This window comes from Nelumbo nucifera, chromosome 3 (genome assembly GCF_055504915.1).
Source record: "Nelumbo nucifera cultivar China Antique chromosome 3, China Antique-T2T, whole genome shotgun sequence".
Classification (NCBI taxonomy): Eukaryota; Viridiplantae; Streptophyta; class Magnoliopsida; order Proteales; family Nelumbonaceae; genus Nelumbo; species Nelumbo nucifera.
This window is the reverse complement of record NC_142651.1, coordinates 54,969,857-54,991,219: the sequence shown is the minus strand read 5'-3', so window position 1 is coordinate 54,991,219 and position 21,363 is coordinate 54,969,857. Positions and strand designations below refer to the sequence as shown.

The window sequence follows — 21,363 nt, the reverse complement described above, 5'->3', positions numbered from 1 at the left end:
TAGCGAAGCCGAAGAGAACTATACACGATTCTCTAGAGGAGAGAGAAAAGTTGGCGAGAAAAACTTGAGTGTCTATTAGCTTGGAAATAACTGTATTTATAATACATCTTGGAAAATTGTAGAAAAACTAAGAAAGAAAATTGTAGATGATCTAAACAACTAATCTTCTAACTAGGATCGAACTCTTCTTGGATGTTGCCTTGATCTCCACCGTCCGATCTCCCTGGGTCTATCTTCTTGTAATTACCTTGAATCTTGAACTTCCTTGAATCTTGGGCTTATCTTGAATCTGGAATTCTTGATTTATCTTGAACTCTTGAATTATCTTGGATTCTTGATTTATCTTGAATGTGCTTCTTATGCGCTGCCGCCCATATGATGAGATGGCCCCCATCAATATATATATATTTATATATAATATCAGAACAGAACACTATAAATGTCAATTTCTGATGTGAAAACTAAGAACTAAAAGCTTAATTATGAAAATCTGCGTTTAAAGAACGCAATGACTATTACCTTCTAGTAGTCATCCTCCCAACTTCCACTATTTATGATAAATGTAGGACTTTTTTTCCCTTGATCTGAGCTAACTCAGCTAAGCCCATCCTCTTTTGAGGTCGGCTTCAGTCAGGGCAAAGCTCATTCGGGCAGCTTTTACTGCCTTGCACTGAGAATAACTCGGCACTTGTATCCTTTATTTCATAGGGAGATATTCCCAATACAAAGTTATAAAAGGCTGTTAGAATGGTGTAGGCACAGATTTGCCCTGATAGAAGCGGATCTCTCCTTTTTTGGGCTTTAGTGGGTTTTGTTTATTATCTCCGGGCAGCCGAAGTAAAATTCTTTCATTTCTATAATTTTCCAAATATACCATAATATATAATTTCCTAAAAATAGTCAACTTCTTCATCCAATTTACTTTGAAGAACCTCTTCCCGGCCACCAATCAATTACATTTTGATGTGTATCTAAATCGGTGCAAGGGACTGATTCCCCACGACTCACTAAACTTATTGGGTATCTGTTCATTGACATTTTAGGAAAATGTGGAACTTATTTTCTTATAGTCTTTCTTTTTTGGCCGGCAACTTAGTTCTTATACCTAGCCATAGAAACAATTTTAATTTTGAGGTACATAAGATTTTTTCCATTTTCTTTGAAATGGGTTGGCTCATAATTAAAGGGTGGAAGAACTCCTGAATGGGTCGACCAATCAGTTTTTTTTTTTTTTTCCTCCATGGAGCTACACAATGGGGGTAGTACATCCCCTAAACCCCTAACACCCCCACCCAAAGAAAAAAAACATTGTACAAGGATTCGATCCCAAATCTGTGCTATAACCAGTAAGAAACCTTACCAACCAGCTAGTTTGCACCTTGCAACATTGCCCCTAAGTTGTTCATGCAAAACATGTATAATTTACAGTTACCAACCAGCTAGTTTGCACCTTACGATATTGCCCATTGGAATCTCACTTCCATATCTCTAGTCAACCATTTGAATTTCTTAACTTCATTTCTGTAAGACCATAGAGCTGCCTCTCCCCCATGTAACAATCCAATTCACTGTTCTCGAGTATCCTTGAATAATTAATTTATTCAAATTCTTTATCCTTGTCCTTTGCACACCACCCATGACATGATAAATTTTGGTTAATTTGGTTCATAATGATGCAAACACACATCTATTTCTAACCCTAAAACACAATACTTGCTATTTACATATGGATCTTTTGACCCGGTTACGTGTGCGGTAAGATCCTACTACTTCAAATACTTCAGTTCAAGACACATTATCTTAATTGGGAGTTCTCGATGTGAAATAAATGACAGTTATAAAGTAGAACTCAGAACTATCACTGTATGATCAAATGTTTTTTTTTTTTTTAATATGAAATACTTTGCTGAAACAATATTTAAAAACCGAGCACATGATTTCTTTTAAGTCTTTATATGTATTTTGTGTTTTGCATTAGGTAGTATGTATAATGAGAACAAAAAATATTTGATGTGCTTGTTCAATTTCTTTTCAAATGTGCCCTTTTGAGATTGGAATTGATTTTGAACCGTGTTCAAATGTAGGAAAATGGTTATCAACTACTTTTTTTAATGCACATGAAATTGTTCAAGCATATCTAACTAGGAATTTTCTCCTCAATCTAAAACAGGTGGCAATATACCTTGCCTTATGTTTTTATGGTTCTCAATAGTCCTCTATCTTGGAAGCTATGGAAGTAATTGAATAAGAATTAGAATCAAATAACATAAATCCGTTTTTATCGTTGTGCTTGACACTTGTTTTCAAAACAGCGGTATTGATAGCATCTTGCACATGCTAATTATTTTGTCTCGTAAACAATTATTATCTTTTATGAGTTTCATATATATTTTTTCAACTTTTACATTCTTATATATCAAACTTTATTAGTATATTTGTTCAACCATCCATATTGACAAGAAGGATTTATATGCTAATTTTGTCCATGGAATTTGGAGATGTGAAGTGAAGATGTGTTTTGAGTGTTGTGTGATTGACATAAATCACTAAAATTGAAGGGAGATTTGTATCAAATGTTTACCAACAATCATATGAAAGGAAAATTTTGGAAAATTAAGAAATAAATGCTCATAAAATGAGTGGAATTGATATGGTGGAGTGGTTGGATTGGACTTGAAGAAATGCATTTGTGGGAGCCTAGGGTAGCCACACTAGGTACAGTACAGGGGGAAGCACTTGGTCCATGGAGCCTAGTAAGGGTGTCATTGGACCGGTTTTGGATTGGACTCCATTCAGTCCAAAATCAATTTGGACAGATTGGACGGACCAGCAAGACATATTGGATTAGATCAATCCGGTCTAAAATATTTATTAGATTGGATTGGACCTGGTTTGTCCGTAACAAATTTATATTAGATTGGGTTGAATTAAGCCAATATCTGGTCCATTGATATAAGATAAGAATATATGTGTCAATGGACCAAGTTTGGATTGATACCAATCTAAATCAAAGTAAATTTGAACAGATTGGATGGTCCAGACATTGAATTAGATTGGTCCAAATTGGTCCAAAGTATTCATTGGATTGAATTGGACCTGGTCCATTTATAATGGATTTACATTGGACTGAATCGGATTGGATGAAATCCAGTCCAATTGACACCCCTAGAGACTACGATCTACAAGCCAATTAAACTCAAACCATGTTACCGTTTATTTAGAGAATCTTAAGATTCACATGTTAATATGGATGTTGCATTTGTGTTTTTTTTTTTCTTGATGGATAGGTGTTATAGTTGATTTGATTGGCCTGTTCTGACCATAGGAGTAAAATCAACTTGGTCATGTGGAGGCAACTTGGGAAGGTTGGCTTAAGTTCATAACCAATTACCAAAACCCAAATTCCAAGGCCAATAGAGTTATGGAGTTTCAATTCTATTCAGGCCTAATATAAAGGCAATAATTAGGCAAATGACCCAACAGAAAAAACAAAGTTCCATAGAAGATAGACGGATACTAGAAACATTCCATTCATGAATCTCCATAGTTGTTATTTTGATTTTGATGTTTTGTTTTCTTAATATATCATAATGTTATTTGCTGGAAAAAATGTATAGTGACTCACTTAAAAGGTTGACAAAAAGAAACAACCTTAAAATAGTCAATTGTAGTTCAAGATCAAAGCAAATCTAACTACTGTAAGGGTGTAAGTGGGTTCATTTTCTCTTCTTCCTTGTTTTTCCCTTTAAATGAAAACATATAACTTTAATATAAAGTGTATTTAGATCTATATCAGATTGTATCATTTTTTTTTCCTGCTAATTTGGGCCCTTTTACCTCAAGGTCTGTTATTAATGGTTCTTAAGTTGATGGTTTTATATATAAGTGGCTTCTACTGGTATACTAGTGGCGATGGTTGTTAGGATGGGCTAAGCCTTTATGGTTTATCCCTTACCATGTAGTATATTAGTATAAGAAAGAAAAAAACTTAACCATTTGTCTCTTACTGTTCTAATCATCCTAGTTGTAATGTGGTTCTTTTTTTGTGTCTCATTTCCTAAATAATTGTGATTTATTTGGTTAATGTTTTTGACTTTGAAGATCCAATAAGGAGAAAAACCAAATAACTGATAGAAAATGAAAAATTAAGAGATCTTTTCATAAAGATTTAATTAGATCGATAGGGCTTGCTTGGCTGCTTTTAAAAGATACATAGAGCCATGCATACAGGTAAAAACAGAGCAATTAAGTACTTTGTTGAACCTATAGTAATGAACAAAGTAGAATGTTATAAAGTTCCTACAGAGTAGAAGGATGAGATGAATGGACGATCCAACATCATATATGGCTATCTACCTTTGCAAAGTCCAATTCCATTGGTTCCTTTTTATATGTAGAGACCAATTCCTGGTAATTGATTTAGACTCTTCTATTTCCTTGCATTTATGAGTGCCTAAGAATGACTCTTAGCTTCTTTCACCTTTTTCTGTTGTTTTGTCTTCTATTACTCTTTAGTTTTATGAATTCAGCATCAAGAAGCCATTAGGAAACCTTGGAAAAACAATCTAGTTGGTGCCACTAGAGGGCCATGTCACTACATATGCATTGAACTACTCAAAACCCAGCTCCTTTATTTGACTTTATAGAGAGAAACCTCATTATATCCTTATCATGTTAAACTATGTCCATTTCATATGCATCTAAACTGTCACAGAATGCTCACCTTTCAATAGTTGTTGAACCAGATAGATCAAATCTGTTTTGGACTATATTCAATAGCCAACTTACTAGGTAGTAATTGGGTGGATGCCATCCTCATAGGATGGCCCATAAACAACCTTGCAAAGGTTGTCTGAGCATTGATTTATGTAGAATCTAATAATTTATCTCTTTTTTGTCCTTTCGCGTTGAATGCATATGTAAAGAGCAACAATGGGTATGGATGATGAAGAGAGTTCAATTCAATATTTGTAACATCTACCACTATAATAAATCTATGTTTTTAGATATAATGACGGATATTTCTGCCGCTATAAGTAATTTTCAGTGGTTATTTAATGGCGAATGTAGCGGCATAAACCTATAGTAGCGGTTTTCTAGTTATTTAGCGGCGATTATTTCCGCCACTATAGGACTGTTTTGTTGTAGTAGTCCATGCTTCTTCAGATGGACCACCGCTATGTTCGTGAATCTCGTCTGTTGCTACTGTTAATTGTTGAAGGGTGTGACGAAGACAAACAGCTGGCCAGATGGGTTCCTGAACCATAGATCTGGGACTTTGCACATGTTCTTTCCATTCCCCGATTTCATCCCAAGTGGTAGAGACAATTCAGCTCCTCGTCACTGACTCATCGATAATGGGTGACTTTTCTTGAAGAAGATAATGGAGTGCTGGAGTTACCCTCCGAACGGGAAAAGAAGATTTCTGTCAATGTCATTCAAGCTCCTCTCCACCGAGTGCTCACTACCACTGTTGTCGCAAAGATGAGCCCGAGCTACGTCGTCGTATTAAGGAAAGCTCTCCAGAAAGTAACTCCACAAAATTGGCAGTTACCAATGGAGGCTCTCAGTCCAAAATAGCAGCTGCTAATAAAAGATCTTTAGCAGCTATCAATGAGAGATCTCCTCCACTTATCAATGAAGGCTCTTACACAGATTTGGCAACCACTAAATTAGAAAGAAGAATTAATTATAAATCTGTGTACATACTGCCTATTCTATTCTTAGTTTCTCTATTTATTCTTTGATCTTTGTGTATATATGCTGTATCCATCTCAGCCTGGTCGACAGGTCAAGCAATACAACAATTCTTTTTTTTTATTTTCTCTCTTCTACAATTTTATCTTGGTATCAGAGCCTATGGCATCTCACAGTGCTAATTCGTTTGAAGCTATGAGCTCCAATTCTTCTAGTCTTCAGAACATGACTACTACAGTAGCCATGAATTCTATTCCCAACATTTCTCCGTATCTCACCATCAAGCTGAATGGAGAAAAATTTCTTCTACGGAGGGCTCAACTTCTACCAGTTCTTAGGGCCTACAAACTGATGGGCTTGATTGATGGTTCGGCCAAGGCACCACCAAAGGAAATTCCAGATCCCAATGATGATAGTAAGAAAATTCTTAACCCAAACTATTCTTCATGGGTACAATTGGACCAACTTGTTTTAAGTTGGCTTGTTACATCTCTAATAGACAGCGTATTAGCCCAAGTTGTTTGACTGTCTACTACAGCCGAAGTTTGGAGTGCCCTAGAAAGATCGTTTTCTTCTCACTCACAATCTAGGGTGCTACAATTAAGACGGCAGCTACAAAATCTTAAGAAAGGCAATCTGTCCATAAGTGAGTATGCTCAAAAAGCAAAAACTATTGCAAACAATCTATCTACTGTTTCTGAACTAGTAGCTAAGGAAGACCTTGTTCTTTACATCCTATCTGGACTAGGAAGTGAATATGAATCTCTTATCACTGCTATTACAAATAGAACTGATACTAATCAGTTAGGCATCAATGATGTTCTTGGTCTATTGCTTAGCCATGAATCTTGGCTTATTCAGTACAATGTTTCCAGTGAAGCTTCCAATGCCAATATAGCTGCAAATAACAATAATAATGGCAAGAATAGCAATAAATAATTCTCAGTTTTAGAATAGCAAAGGGAACTATGGCCGTAGCAGAGGAAAGGGGTGTGGCAATTAGTCTGGATGAGGACAAGGTCGAGGTAGAGGTAATACAATTATCTGCTAGGTATGTAACAAACCTGGCCACAGTGCACTCAAGTGCTACAAACAGTACAACCTCTTGTACCAATCCTGCGGTTGCGTTTCATAGTGGTCTGTCTTCCTAAAATGGCTCAACAGTTAATTTCGATCCTACTTGGTACCCTGATAGTGGAGCAACTCATCACATGACTCCAAATGCTGATAACTTACAAAACAAGTCTGAAGTTTTGGGTACGAACCAAGTGAAAGTTGGTAATGGTGAAAGTTTGACAATTAAGAGTATTGGTTCTTCTTCATTAAATTATGATCATTATCAATTTAATCTAAAAAATATTTATCATTTTCCTTCCCTGACGAAGAATTTGATATTTTTTACCAAATTTACAAAAGATAATAATTTAGTATTTGAATTTCACCCGGATTTCTTTTTATTAAAGGATCATATGGGGAGAATTTTACTCAAATGACCCAGTAGAGATGGACTCTATCAATTCCTGGGAGCCATTGATAACAGAGAAAAATCAGTTGAAGCACTTGTTGGAGAAAGAGCCACTTTCTAGGATTGGCATCATCGCTTAGGACATGCATCATTGAAAACAGTTAAACTAGTAATTTCTAAATTTAGTTTACCTTATTCAGGACATGTAAATGACTAGTTTGTTTGTGAAGCTTGCCAGTTAGACAAAGCACATCGTTTAAATTTGCTAATTTCTTCTAGTAATGTCTCTCAGACTCTAATTTATTCAGATGTGTGGGGACCTGCCCCAGTTTTGTCTACAAAAGGCTATAAATATTATGTTTTGTTTATGGATGCATATTCAAAGTTTTCTTGGATTTATCCACTTGAAAGGAAATCATATGTGTTTGATGCTTTTGTTAAATTTAATAGACATGCTGAAAATCTATTTTCCACTAAAATTAAGATGTTTCAAAGTGATTGAGGAGGAGAGTTTCAAAAATTAGCCCCCTTCTTGGATAGTGAAGGAATTTCACATAGGGTCAGTTGTCCTCATACTCATGAGCATAATGGAAATGCCAAAAGGAAACACCGGCATATTATTGAGTCCACTCTCTCTCTCTCTCTACTGGCGTCCTCCTCTCTCCCCAAATCCTTCTAGGTCGAAGCAGTAGAAACTGCAATGTTTCTCATTAACCGGTTGCCTACTCCAACACTTGGTAATCTCTCTCCTTATGAAAAGTTGTTTGGTCGAAAACTTGATTATTCTATATTACGAAGTTTTGGTTGTGTCTATTATCCTTTCATTTGGCCATATAACAAGCACAAGATGGACTATAGATCTGTTAGATGCATTTTTGTTGGATATAGTTCCTCTCATAAAGGGTACAAGTGCTATAATGCGGTTACTTCACAAGAAATTATTGCAAGACATGTGGTTTTCGATGAGAAACAATTTCTGGGACTCTCTCAAGAGAGAAATTTGTCTAAACCTCTAAATTCGGCACCAGTCACCCTGCTACATGTTCCTTCAGTCACTAATGCGCAAGAGAATGATATCACCTCTCATGACCTTCCATCTCTTGAACAAGGTATAACTGCAAGTTCATCTTCCATTGATACTAATGAGTCTTTGTCTCATGATGATAATCAAATAGCTCAACCACGACAAAGAATGCGGCTGACTCAAGATATTCTCAACAACACACCTGTTATTCCTGCTCCGACTGTACAAACACATTCTATGACTACCCGTTCCATGAGTTCCCACCATGCACAGGCTGTCACAAGGTGTCCCTTACCTGAAGGGCTACTTGTAGATGGTAGTCTGAATGATGCAGAACCAACTTCCTACTCTCGGGAATCCAAGTTTGCACACTAACACACTGCTATGGCATCTGAGTTTCATGCTCTCATACAAAATGGTATGTGGCAGCTTGTTCCTTATGACTCTTCCATGAATGTTGTTGGCTCTAAGTGAGTGTACTGGTGTCGTCTTCACTGATACTTTCAACCCTGTCGTTAAGCCAGCCACTGTTCGTATAGTTTTATCTTTGGCCACCTCACAAGGGTGGGACACTAAGCAGTTAGATGTTCACAATGCCTTCTTGAATGGATTTATTCAATAAAATATTTATATGAAACAGCCCCGGGGTTTTGAGGATCAGACACGTCCAGATTATGTCTGCAAACTTAAAAAGGCTCTCTATGGTCTTCGTCAAGCCCCTCGGGCTTGGTTCTCTTGACTTAGTAGCAGACTTTTTGATCTTGGCTTTATAAGCTCTCAGTGTGATCCCTCTCTCTTCATCTACACCAAAAATAATATTTCTCTATATATTTTGGTTTATGTTGATGATATTATTGTTACTGGTTCTTTTTCTACTCATGTTCCTCAACTCATTCTGGATTTGTCTCAGCGTTTCTCTCTTAAGGATCTCGGATCCCTACACTATTTTCTTGGAGTAGAAGCTCATTGTGACAAGATTGGATTGTTTCTTTCTCAAAGGTGTTACATTTTGGATCTCCTACAAAAAACTAATTTGGCAGGCTCTAAACCCTTGACCATGCCTATGGTTCCCGCGTCTAGATTGTCTAAATTTCAGGGAGACCCGCTTCCTGATCCTACTCAATATCGTAGCATTGTCGGGGTCCTATAGTATGTTACACTTACATGTCCAGATGTGGAATTTGCGGTGAACAAAGCCTGTCAATTCCTTCAAAGCCCGACCAATGATCATTGGACGGCAGTGAAACGCATTCTGCGTTATCTCAAAGGCACAATTGAGCATGAACTATTTTTGCATCTAATTCTCCTGGGTATTTAGATGCTTTTTTAGATGCTGATTAGGCCGGTTGCCCTGATGACCGCTGGTCTACTAGTGGTTATGGTGTTTTTCTTGGATCTCATTTAATCTTCTGGAGAGCAAAAAAATAGTCCACCATTGCCCGTTCTAGCACAGAAGCCGAATTTCACTCATTAGCTAACTCCACAACAGAGTTACTATGGCTTCAATCTCTACTATGGGATTTGGGTGTTCGTCAGTCTGTTTCGCCTATTCTTTACTGTGATAATATTGGTGCCACGTACCTGGTAGCGCATCCGGTGTTTCACGCTTGTACCAAGCACATCAAAGTTGACTTTCATTTTTTGCGTGATCATATTCTTCATAAAAATCTGGATGTTCGATATATCTCTACTAATGATCAATTGGCTAATATCTTTACCAAACCTCTTGCTCCAGTTCGGTTTGATTTTCTCCAGTCCAAGCTTCATGTGCTTCTTGCCCCATTTCGCTTGAGGGGGCGTATTAAGGAAAGCTCTCCAGAAGGTAACTCCACAAGACTGGCAGTTACCAATGGAGGCTCTCAGTCCAGAATAGCAGCTGCCAATGAGAGATCTCCTCCAATTACCAATGAAGGCTCTCACACAAATTTGGCAACCACTAAATTAGAAAGAAGAATTAATTAGAAATCTTTGTACATAGGCAATTGTCTATTCTATTTTTAGTTTCTCTATTTATTCTTTGATCTTTGTGTATATATACTCTACCCATCTCAACCTAGTCGACAGGTCAAGCAATACTACAACCCTTTTCTTCTGCTCTCCCTCCGGTCTCTTCTCTCTTCTCCCCTCCGACTTCTTTTTTTCTCACTCTCTTTCTCTCGCTCCCCTCTATCTATCTCCTTATCCGGCAGCTCCCCTATGGCACCGTTGAAGAGAACGAGAAGGAGAGTGACCTCGTTTCGATGCCTCAATTGCCAACTTTGACGTGGCCACAGTCGCCTCTACTACCAGAGCCTCCAATTTCGTGGAAGGAGAAGTTTACTCGATCAAAAAAACAGAGATGGAAAAGCTCTGTTGGCATAATGGGAAAAGCTCGGAAGATAAAAAAGGGTCAGCCCTTCGCATTGCAATACCTTCACCGGGTTGTCTCTTAAGGGTGTGGCTTCGTAAACCCTCTCTGCTATCTTCCTCTTTCTCTTTCTGCCTAACCTTCATTTGCTTTCCGTCTTTCTCTGAGGATAGATATTAGGGTTTAGGAGCTTGTAGGTCGCGGAGATGGGTGCAGACAAAGAGAAGAAATCCAAGGTTGTAGAGAGCTAGTTCTTTCTGTTTTTGTTTGAGCTTCGACGTCTGTTTTTGGTCACGAAGTTTGAGCTGGCGAACCTGGCAGCTCGGTTTGTTGCTGTTGAAAGAAAAGAAGACAGTGAGGGTAAAATTAGGTTTTAAAAAAAAATTATACGTCACATGCATATGAATTTGACAGAATATTAGCGGATGCAAACGGTAAGGAGTCAAGTCAATAGGATAACATCAATCAATTTACAAACACTAAGGATACACTTAATCATTTAGCTAAATCATAAAATTTAGGGAGAGGGTCAGAATCTTTAGACCCAAAGTACAGTTGAAGTGGGTGCCAGTTCGGAATTGATGTTAATTCACGGACAGGTATTGGTGTATAAAATGAGGGATTTTTGACATTTTGAATGTTTATAGATGTGCACTGAAATTTAAAAATCTGCATTGAACTTATCCACATTTTTCCGTCAAATTTACCCTTTTTTTGGGAGGGGGAAGGAATAAGAACATCGACTGGCTCAGTTGGGTAAAGTCTCTAGCGTCGTAGCTTCGTAGCCCCATGAAGCTTAATGGGATTACAGTAGAGCGCTGAAAAATATCCCAACCTTCATTTACAAAGTCAATGGGAAAGCAGAACATAAAAGGACACTCATCTGAGTATTACATTTAGGGTCATTTTTAGTTCACAGGAATAGGGTCTTGGAATTATCGATTCCAAATTCCAATCATTTGAGTGGACAGAATCTGAATATGATTCTCACTCATGGTGGAATGACAATCCCCATTTGAGCAAATGCGCATTCCTTTCCCTTCCCCTCCAACCAATTTCAGCAGGGGAAGAGGTTATTCCATTGGAATTCCCATGGATTTAAATTTTGGTTCTGAAATATGAACCAAGGGATAAGAGACGGATTATATAAGAGGTTGGGTTGAATTGTTAACAGTGAGTTGTATCATGTTTGGATTTGTTGCAAAGCTGGCATTGTCATTAACTGGGGAAAATCTATGATGTGGAAAAGGTATGGTATGAGAAGAGTTTTGACCAATCAAAATTCATTCTTCAATTTTGATAAATAATATCTGATTGACTTTCACATTTATGATTCCAGTTGAGTGGTCAGAAGTTTCTCAGATATCATATATTTTCCATATCATAGTCAAGGAGGTAATTTGTTAGTTAAAAAGAAGAAACACATACTTGGTCCTTTACATCTCCTAGTCTGACGAGAAAAGAAAACCTCTTACATACGCTGGCATAGAAACAAGGTTTATTCCATTTTGGTAGACCAATGGAAAGGCTGGTGCATAGCACGCGGTATTAACAGTGGATATAAAAACATCACAGGTCCAATTTATACGCGCAACCAGCTATACATTGGGAATACCGGTGTTTTAAAGTACAACCAATGTTCTTGATGTACATCAGGATGCGCGTGACCAGCAATGTGTCGTGGTTAGTAGATTCGGACTCGTTTGTGCGTGCTTCAAGTAAGACATCTGCTTTCTATAATAATCGAGCTGTTGATAACGTTCATTCACTAGTAAGGGCCTGTTCGTTTGTTCTGTTGTCTAACATTTGAAAGGGCAATAATTACATTAAGAGGTATATTGGTATTGGTGAACTTTTTCTTTTCTCTAAACTCTGAATGCAAAGAAAGTTGTTCCGAATTCTTAATTCTGTATTTTGAAAAATGTCAAATGTCCATTTTAACCCCTTATATGAGATGTTTTGTTTGTCTATGTAATTCAATAAACAATAATATTAAAAATTATTTTAATGATTAACAATTAATTATAATCACTATTATTATTTAATAATTAATGATAATTACTATAAAAATAATAATATTTAATTAATAATTAATAATTAATTTATTATTAATACTAATTATTATAATTATTAATTAATAATTAATTGTAATTAGTAATTAAGAATTGATAATAATTATTATTAATTAATTAATAACTTTTTGTAATTCAATAAATAAATAATATTAAGAATGTTATAATGATTAATAATTAATTAGTATTTAATAATCATAATTATTATTTAATAATTAATCATTATTTAATAATTAATCATAATTACTATTTAATAATTAATCATAATTATTAATGCATAATTGTTAATTATTAAATAATGCTAATTAATATAATAGTTAATAATTAATATTTGATTAAAATTTAAGTTATAACTAATACTAATTAATATAATAATGAATTAATAATTAATAATTAATGATTGTGAATTAATAATTATTATTTAATAAGTAATAATAACAATAATAATAAATGAATAATTATTAATTATTAATTATTAATTAACTTTTAATTATAATTATTGTTATTATAATTAATAATTATTAATTATTAATTATTATTATTGCATATGAGGCCCTTGAGTTATAAGGAGGGAGAAGTGTTGTGGGTTTTGGGTAAGTTGGTGGGCAGTACGGAAATGAAATTTGTTATCATGTTTGGTATTAACAGGTCCTACGGAAAATAACGATTTCAAAACAATTCATTTAACTAGACAAGTATTACCCAAGTAAATCACTTTCCATTTATAGGAAAATTGATAATATATGATGAGGCAATTTTATCAATTCAATAATGACATTTTTATGAATAAAATAGTTATTATATAATTTTACTTGAAAAAAAGAACACAACCATTTTCTATAAAACATTTGCCTGAATAAGCACATTTAAAACATCTGCCTAAATAAGCACACTTACCCAGGTAAATGAGTGACCGTGAGGCCTACAGAATTTTTCTATTCAGCCCACACAAATAAAAGTGCCACATGTAGACATAGAAATTGGGTTGGGTGGGTCAGGTTCAGGTTGGGTCTAGACACTTCGGGCTGATTTTGGTTTAGGTTGTAAAATGCAAAACCCAAAGCCTAAATGTTTGGGTTAGGGTTGACCCATGGGTCAATTGAGGTCATCCCAAAAAAATTTGAAATTTAAAAATAAAGAAAAAATACATGAAAAATGCCAAAATTAAAGTAATTAACCTTAAAATTCAAAATATAAAATAAAATAAAATAAATATTTGAACATTTAACAATTCAAAGAGTAAAGACTAAATAGTAAAAATTACAGAGTGGAAACTTCTAACAATGCATAAATAGTCCTAAATAGACCTGACAGTTGAGTCAGTGGGTTGACCCATGACCCAACCGAGCTCAATTTTTTTGGGTTGGATCGGGTCAGGTCACTCTCAAATTCAGGTAGTTAAATATAAGATCCTAACCCTATTTTTTGGATTGGGTTGAGTCGGATTCGCAGGTTGGGTCAACTTTTTGCTAGGTTTAGCCACATGTGATGAACCAAAAAGGTGAAGCGGCATACAAACAATGGCTTGGCTTTTCGGTATGTAAAGGACCTGACTAGTAGGGGTGGCAACGAGCCGAGCTTTTCATGAGTTGTTCGAGCTCGGCTCGTCTCAGTTTGGTTTCAACCGAGCTCGAGCTCGAGCTCGAGCCCAATTCAATGGCTCGATTTAAACGAGTCGGCTCGAATATATATATATATATATATATATATATATATATATATATATATATAAAATTATAAAAAATAATATATATAATAAAAATATTATAATTACTAATTATTACAAATCTTAATTTTTTAAATATCAAATAAAAAATATTTTTGTATATAATTTTTTATTTTTATAAAATATTTTTTCTCAAAGTCGAGCTCAAGATGAATTTTTTACTCGAGCCAAACTCGAGCTCAAGGTTCTGGCTCGAACCAAGCTCGAGCTCGAGCCTTGTAGAATAGTCTCGAGTCGAACTCGAGCCTAGTACTATTCGGTTCGGCTTAGCTTGAATCCACCCCTACGTGACTAGAGACAGCATTTTGTGAATTAACCACATTACATTAAAGATGTTATATGTCTATTTATTTTTTCATTAGTTTATATTAAATATATTAAAAATGTCAGACATCATATATGATGCCTCATATTTGATTGATTCATAGTTTGCCTTCAGGGTGTAAAAATCGCACCACTTCAGATGATTTTGAAACCAAAGGTTCAAAGTGTTGGCAAGATGAAAAGTTCTATAAGCAATTTTATGAAATATATTGGGATATGTTTAGAAAAAAACTGAAATAGCTGAGACAAAAATCATACACACCTGTCACAAGTGAACATGCACACATGTTCACTTGTGATAGCCTGATAAGTAACCCAACCCAGTGTATACACTTTTGTCTCCAGCTCATATGGACTTGTTTTGGAAAACGCAAGCCATGAGTTATTGTGTATGTCTGCTTGATCAATTGTGCCTGTACAATTTTGTCTTAATCTAAGATGAAGAATCCTATGGCAGGGCTGACGTAAAAGAAAAGAATTAGGGTAAATTATAAAGACCCCCCCTTTCTACTATGGGTCTGTGGCAAAGACCCCCGGTACTTTATTTTGTGACAAAGAAGCCCCTGTGCTATGACCTGAGATAAATTTCCAATATATTTCCGTTGAAATCCGCAGTTGTAATGTTCCCATACTATTTTTGTAATAAGGATAATTGGGAGGAAAACACTACCTCGGATTCTTTCACATTTTTCTCTCTCTCCCGATTTCTCTTCTCCCCCTTCCCCTTCCCCTTTCTCTTCTCTTTCATTAAGGCCCAGGCTCTTTTCAATACAGCAGCTAAGTGGAATACTTGAAACTACCATTGCTTCACAGAAACCTGTTTATTTCCCCAACACAAGCTCTCTCTTTGGACTCTGAGCGTCTGTTCTTTTCTCGGCCCTGCACAGCCGTAGAGCCTTCAAGGCTCCCATTGTCTCCGACGCATCGATGTCCCATCTGCAACTGCTCCATCTCATTTGTTTTCTTTTTGATAGCTAACTTCGGATCCTTAACAGTAGCACAATTCAGAACAGCCACGCCTTCATCAAAAGGCTCAACTAGTTAGTAAACCAAAGCTAACAAAAAGCTCTACTCAAAAAGGAGAAAAAAAAGAGACTATTCCAAGAATAAGACGTGAATTGTGAACCCTGTCCTTACATAGGACCCTTCTTCTTTGTCTTTTCCTATCGTAAGTAATGTGTTCGCTAAAATGTGGCAACCACGAGCACGAAGCAGTGAATTAATCGGGAGAAAAGGAAGGTGGGTACCGAAGGTTGTGCCGTCCATTTTAAGGACGGAAATTCTCATAGCGCTGCCCATTTCCAAGTTGACAAGGTTGTCCACATCGGAAAGTGTGGGTTTCTTCGGGACGTCAGCGAGAATGGGATCATCTAAGAGGGCTGAGAGCGTTGATTGTAATCTAAGAGGGCTGTCATCAATGAGCTGGCCAATATTTCGTCGATTTTAGGATCGGAACCCCACCTCAGAGCCTACTCCTTGTGGCGGATACAGGCAGCAATCTCGTCTGGGCCAAGTGCTCTGCTTGCTAGAACTGTAGCAAACACCCTCCAGGCTCGGCCTTTTTGGCTCGCCATTCAACCACATTTGCTCCAGTGAAACACCAGCCCTGTAACTACACTCGCCTCCACAGTATTTTCTGTTATGACTACTCGTACGCCGATGAGTCTAGAACAAGCAGGCTTTTTGCCACAGAGATGACGACGTTGAATACGAGCTATGGAGGAGCTGCTCAACTGAAAAACCTTGCTTTTGGTTGTGGGTTCAACGTTTCTGATCCGAGTGTTTCAGGTGCGAGCTTGCGCCCATGGACTGTTTTTCTCTCAATTGTCTTTATTTTATGGTCATAGTACAGGGGTGGTCTTTGTCGCAAAACAAAGAACAGGGAGGTCTGTCACAGACCCCATAATACAGAGGGGTCTTTGTAATTTACCCAAAGAACTATGACTATGAAGCACCTTTTGAGTGTCGAATGCTCATTTAACCATGGTTTTTAGAACCGGTCAGGGGTCCAGTTACTGGGTTGAAAAAAATAAAAAATGATCAAAACTGTTCAAACAATTAACCACCCGGTTCAGCGGTTCACTGACCAAAATCAACGGTTTTGGGGGGAAATCCGGTTTTTGAGAAAAACGTGACCGGTTCCCAGTTTTCCGGTCCAGTCCAGTTTTGAAAACCATGCATTTAACAGATGTATTGATCAAGTCTCTTAACTGAACGAGCTCCATTTTTGGAACCTTGAAACCTTGCTGTCCAACCAGTTCCTCGCACGCTTCTGTTTCTAACTGGGTTCTAATGCTGCAACGTGCATGTTTCCAGCGTTGTCACTGCTGTTTGTTGTGTTTGTTGCAGCGTCCTCAGAAAAAAAGCTACCAAAAAAAAAACCGGATGCACAAGCAAGTGCAAGCTACAACTGATTTCAAGCACACTTTACGATCACAATAGTTCAAATAACCCCATCGCATTTTATTAAAATGTGGAGACGTCTTGAGGCTGGCTCTTGACAAGACTACATGCAAAGAGAAACTCCTCTTGTCGTATAAATCAAATAAGACCAAAAGATGGAACACAGACAGTATTTAGACCTCCAAATATTTGATGGCAGTTTGAACGTCCTTATCTCCTCGGCCACTGCAGTTAAGGACAACCTTGGTTCCATCAGGTAGAGTGGGGCATAGCTTCTCCAAGTAAGCCAAAGCATGAGATGTTTCCAGAGCTGGTATTATGCCCTCCAGTCGGGATAATCTTTTGAAAGCTGCAAATCCATGACAAACAACAAATAATATGTAAATATTAGAATGACAAGTTCATCCCCAACCCCCTTTCTTTTGGACAGGCAAAGATTAAAAGATCTGTTTCAATAGTAAAAGAAGATGCCTAAAACGAAACATGAACCTTATTTTACTTCCCAGACCATGTTACCTAACAGCTACAGCACTTAAAAACATGTACCAAGGTACTTGTGGAATCAAAGGAAGATACATATTAATTAAAGAAAAAAGGTCAAAGTGTTTAACATTCATTAGGAAAAAGCTCTTCAGAAGAGTAATAACCAGCCTTCAATTTCGAACGTCCATTATACAAATGGTTAAAATGCTAATAATATATAAATGCAGCTTCATAAACCCAGTTTGGGTTATGAAAATGGTTAAAATGCTAATAACAACATCCTTTTAATCTCCCATATGGTCTAAGTCTCCTTTGTTGGTTCTCCTTTACAGGTTTCTTACTTCTTCTCAAATTGAATAGAGGAACCTCAGTTTGAAGCTTGCTTGCTTTAGCGTTGGACTTTGGTGACTATCCAATGGATAGTCTTAGTCTCCTAGACTCTCAAAGGTGGGGATGGGACAGTAGAGAAAAAATTAAGAGTAGTTATCAGAAAGCCAGCCTATTTAGGAGGACTGAACTGAAGATTCAGCTAAACTGGTTTAGGCAATTATATAATTTTTTAAGGAATTTAGTCAAATTATATCAATGAGATTCCAAAACATCTCTTAGTAATGAATTGATAACTTTGTGCATTATATGATTGTGGATCAAAATTATAGTAGATGGTGCTCTACTCCTGCTTTTGTAGGAGGGTTAATCCTATAGTTAAATATATGATCACAAAAAAGAAAGGAATTACCATTTTGTTGGGCAGGCTAGAGGGAAATGGTCAATGAATTGTTTCACCCACAGGGTGCTTCCTTCCTGTTTGTTTGTATAGTTTCTTAATTCAAAGAGAGGGCAGTGGCCCTTCTTTCTAGTCCTTGGTGTAGCATTGCATCTGAGATTGATGGATGAATTTTTAGGATGAGTTGCACTTGTGCAAGAGGGAAACCATGAAGTTGATGCACAGATGGAGATCTCCTAAAGAAATCAGGATGCCATGGTTACTATAACCATTCAATACATTTTCCTTTTTTATTTTTGGGAAAGATAACTCAAAGTAATGTCAGATTTGAGCTTTCCCCCTCTATTAGGTTATTATGGTGCAATAGGACCCACAAACAATATTCCAGATTTGAGTTCTCTCAATATTCTGGGGTATCAGAGAAGTTACATTAGACGTACTTAAAAGGAAAAAGAATATTTTTTGAAGAATAAGAATAAAATCTTATTAAAACAAAACAAAGTACAATCAGGTCAGGTGTCTAGGTGACACCCCAAACCACATACATACACAAAATTCAAAGTAGGAAAATTAAACCACATTACAATTTTGAATTTCAAACACATCCCAGAAGTTATTAACAAAATCTGAATATCTGATATGTTTGAATTCAGGTAATGTGATGATCCAGCTTGTGACAAGTTTGCCCACAGAGGCCACAACCTCTTCGGACCTTCTTTCTTTTCCTTCAAACAGTCTCTTATTTCTCTCCCTCCACAACGACCAACAAATCGCAAATGGGATACAGCTCCAAGCAATCTTAGCTCTCAGGCTTCCTCTGTATTTTGGCCAAGAAGAGAAAATCTCTGCTGAAGTAGAAGGGTGGAATATAGGTACCCCAAACAGAAAACAATAGAAACTCCAGAAGCAATTTGGTAGCTGACATGAGTAGAATAAGTGGTGAACAGACTCCTCTGCTGATTTACACATATAGCAGTAATTTGCCAAATACAAACCCCCTCCCCTTCAGATGATCAATTGTGACCGAGTATAGAAAGACTTCACCATCTTTAAAGAGCTTCATATAGAAAGACTTAACTGTGAATCTTCCATCTCTACTCTTCTTCCACCATAGTCCATCTGCACTATCATTAGACACCTGAAACTGCTCCAGCCTGTCCAACAACAGCATACATTCCTCCAACTCTTCATTTCTCAAGGGTCTTCTGAACTTAGGAGTCCAAACCACCTTATCATCAGTTACTTCATAACCTTGGGCATATCTCACAGAGTTTCCCAACCCCACTCCAATCATCCTCCCAGAATCTCACTCTAGCCCCAGCACCTAATTTAAAGCTAACCAGACCTCTAAAGTCCTGGTTGAAGCTCATAATGTCCTTCCACACTCCTACTCCATATGCATTAGAAACCTCCCTTGTTTCCCATCTAAATCTTACCACTCCATACTTCCCTACTACTACTTTCCTCCACAGTAAGTCCCTTTCCTTATCCATCCCGAACCTCCATAACCGTTTCCCCAGTAAAGCCTTGTTGAGAAGTTTAATTCTTCTTAAGCCCAAACCCCCCAAAGCTTTCAGCTTACATACTCTCTCCCACCTTACTAGGTGCATCTTTCTTGGACCTCTCGCTCTTTCCCAAAGGAAGTCCCATTGAATCTTTTCTATCTTCTCAGCAATCGAGGTTGGTATTTTCAGTAGTGATAGATAACATGTAGGTAGGCTTTGAAGAACACTCTTTAGTAGGGTAACCTGCCTCCCAAGGACAGATATCTTGCCTTCCAGCCCTCCAACCTCATTTCCACCCTCTCTATGAGAGGTTTCCATGTGATTACAGATCCAAACTTAGCTCCCACTGGGAGACCTAAGTACGAGAAAGGAAGTTCTCCAATACTACAACCAAGGACTGCCACATACCTTGACACCTCTTCCTGACTGATATCACCAATAGCAATCAACACACTCTTTTCCAAGTTAACCTTCAGACCTATGAGCAGCTCAAAATTTGCTAATATTGCCCTTAGATTTAGGACTTAGTCTTCCACAGCATCTAAGAAGATGAGGGTATCATCTGCGAATTGCAGATGAGAGATGCAAGGACCCTGAGCTCCTACACTGAATCCTTCTAACCATCCCCCCTAGACACCCCTCTTCATTAAAAGGAAAAAAAATAACAGGATTGATGTAAGGCAACACAACATTTTGGATCATTAATTGCCCTTTCCCTTTAGTGGTAATATTTCTTTTATAATAAAAGTTGTAACTTATTAAGAGACTGGCAGGCAGTTTCTAGCTCTCATAGCTCAAGATCACCAAGGTTAGTTCAGTGGTTCCCACCAACAGCTGGGAGGCTTAAATTAAACTTCGATGGCTGCTGTTTGGGAAATCCAGGAGAGTCAGGAGTTGGGGGTGTAGTGAGAGATGAAACTGTTGAGGTTAAAGGGATGGTCTGATTTATTTTTGCTTGTTAATCTTAGTCTTCTTTTTCTTTTTTATTTTTGCTTAGCTTCATGTACTTGGCCTCTTCTTCCTTTGGGGTTGGTCTGATTTATTCTGGGTTTTTTCAGATTCTTAATGAATATTTTTTACTTGTTACTTGTCAATAAATAAATAAATAAAAGCTGTAATTTTCTGGATAATTATCAATTTCAGATTTGGTAGAATCTGCACCTAAAAGCTATTTGCAACATCTAAGTAGGGCTTTATTGTCTTGTGTTGTTTGAGTATTTTTCAAATGTTTTTGAACATTTTCAAGTAATACTTATAACTTGAATTTTGTGCAAATTGTTTATGATAGAAAGGTTTGGGTCTTCTTAGGATATCAGGGGTTGTAGGGCACATGGACCAGGTTGGCCTGTTGACCAGCTGAGCCTGACTGACCATCTTCAGATCAATGGGAAAATATAACTGTTGCACTGTTTATCCATCATGTATATTAATCATATACATGTACACACATCAACATGCTAAACCTTTCGATGGAGAAAATCTTAATGAAGTTAAACTTTCATCCATTCAATTTTCTTAAAACTAAAAGATTATGGAATTTCAGGACATCAATGTTTGATAAAAATGTTGAACAGAACTTTTGCCTTATAA

The 21,363-nt window shown here is 36.9% G+C and overlaps 1 protein-coding gene and 1 pseudogene across 2 annotated transcripts in view; both read right to left on the bottom strand.

Moving 5' to 3' along the window:
* Positions 1-15,082: 15,082 nt before the first annotated feature.
* LOC148801226 (U11/U12 small nuclear ribonucleoprotein 25 kDa protein pseudogene) lies at positions 15,083-16,086 on the bottom strand (annotated as a pseudogene).
* A 1,008-nt stretch (positions 16,087-17,094) lies between these two features.
* The window catches only part of LOC104600965 (tryptophan synthase beta chain 1), a 32,739-nt gene continuing 28,470 nt past the window's right edge, over positions 17,095-21,363 (bottom strand). For both annotated transcript variants that reach the window (XM_010264140.3, XM_088901945.1), the window contains exon 5: positions 17,095-17,407. In XM_010264140.3, coding sequence (XP_010262442.1) covers positions 17,232-17,407 — 176 coding nt within the window. In that variant the 3' untranslated portion in view covers positions 17,095-17,231. The remainder of the gene's footprint in view (positions 17,408-21,363) is intronic.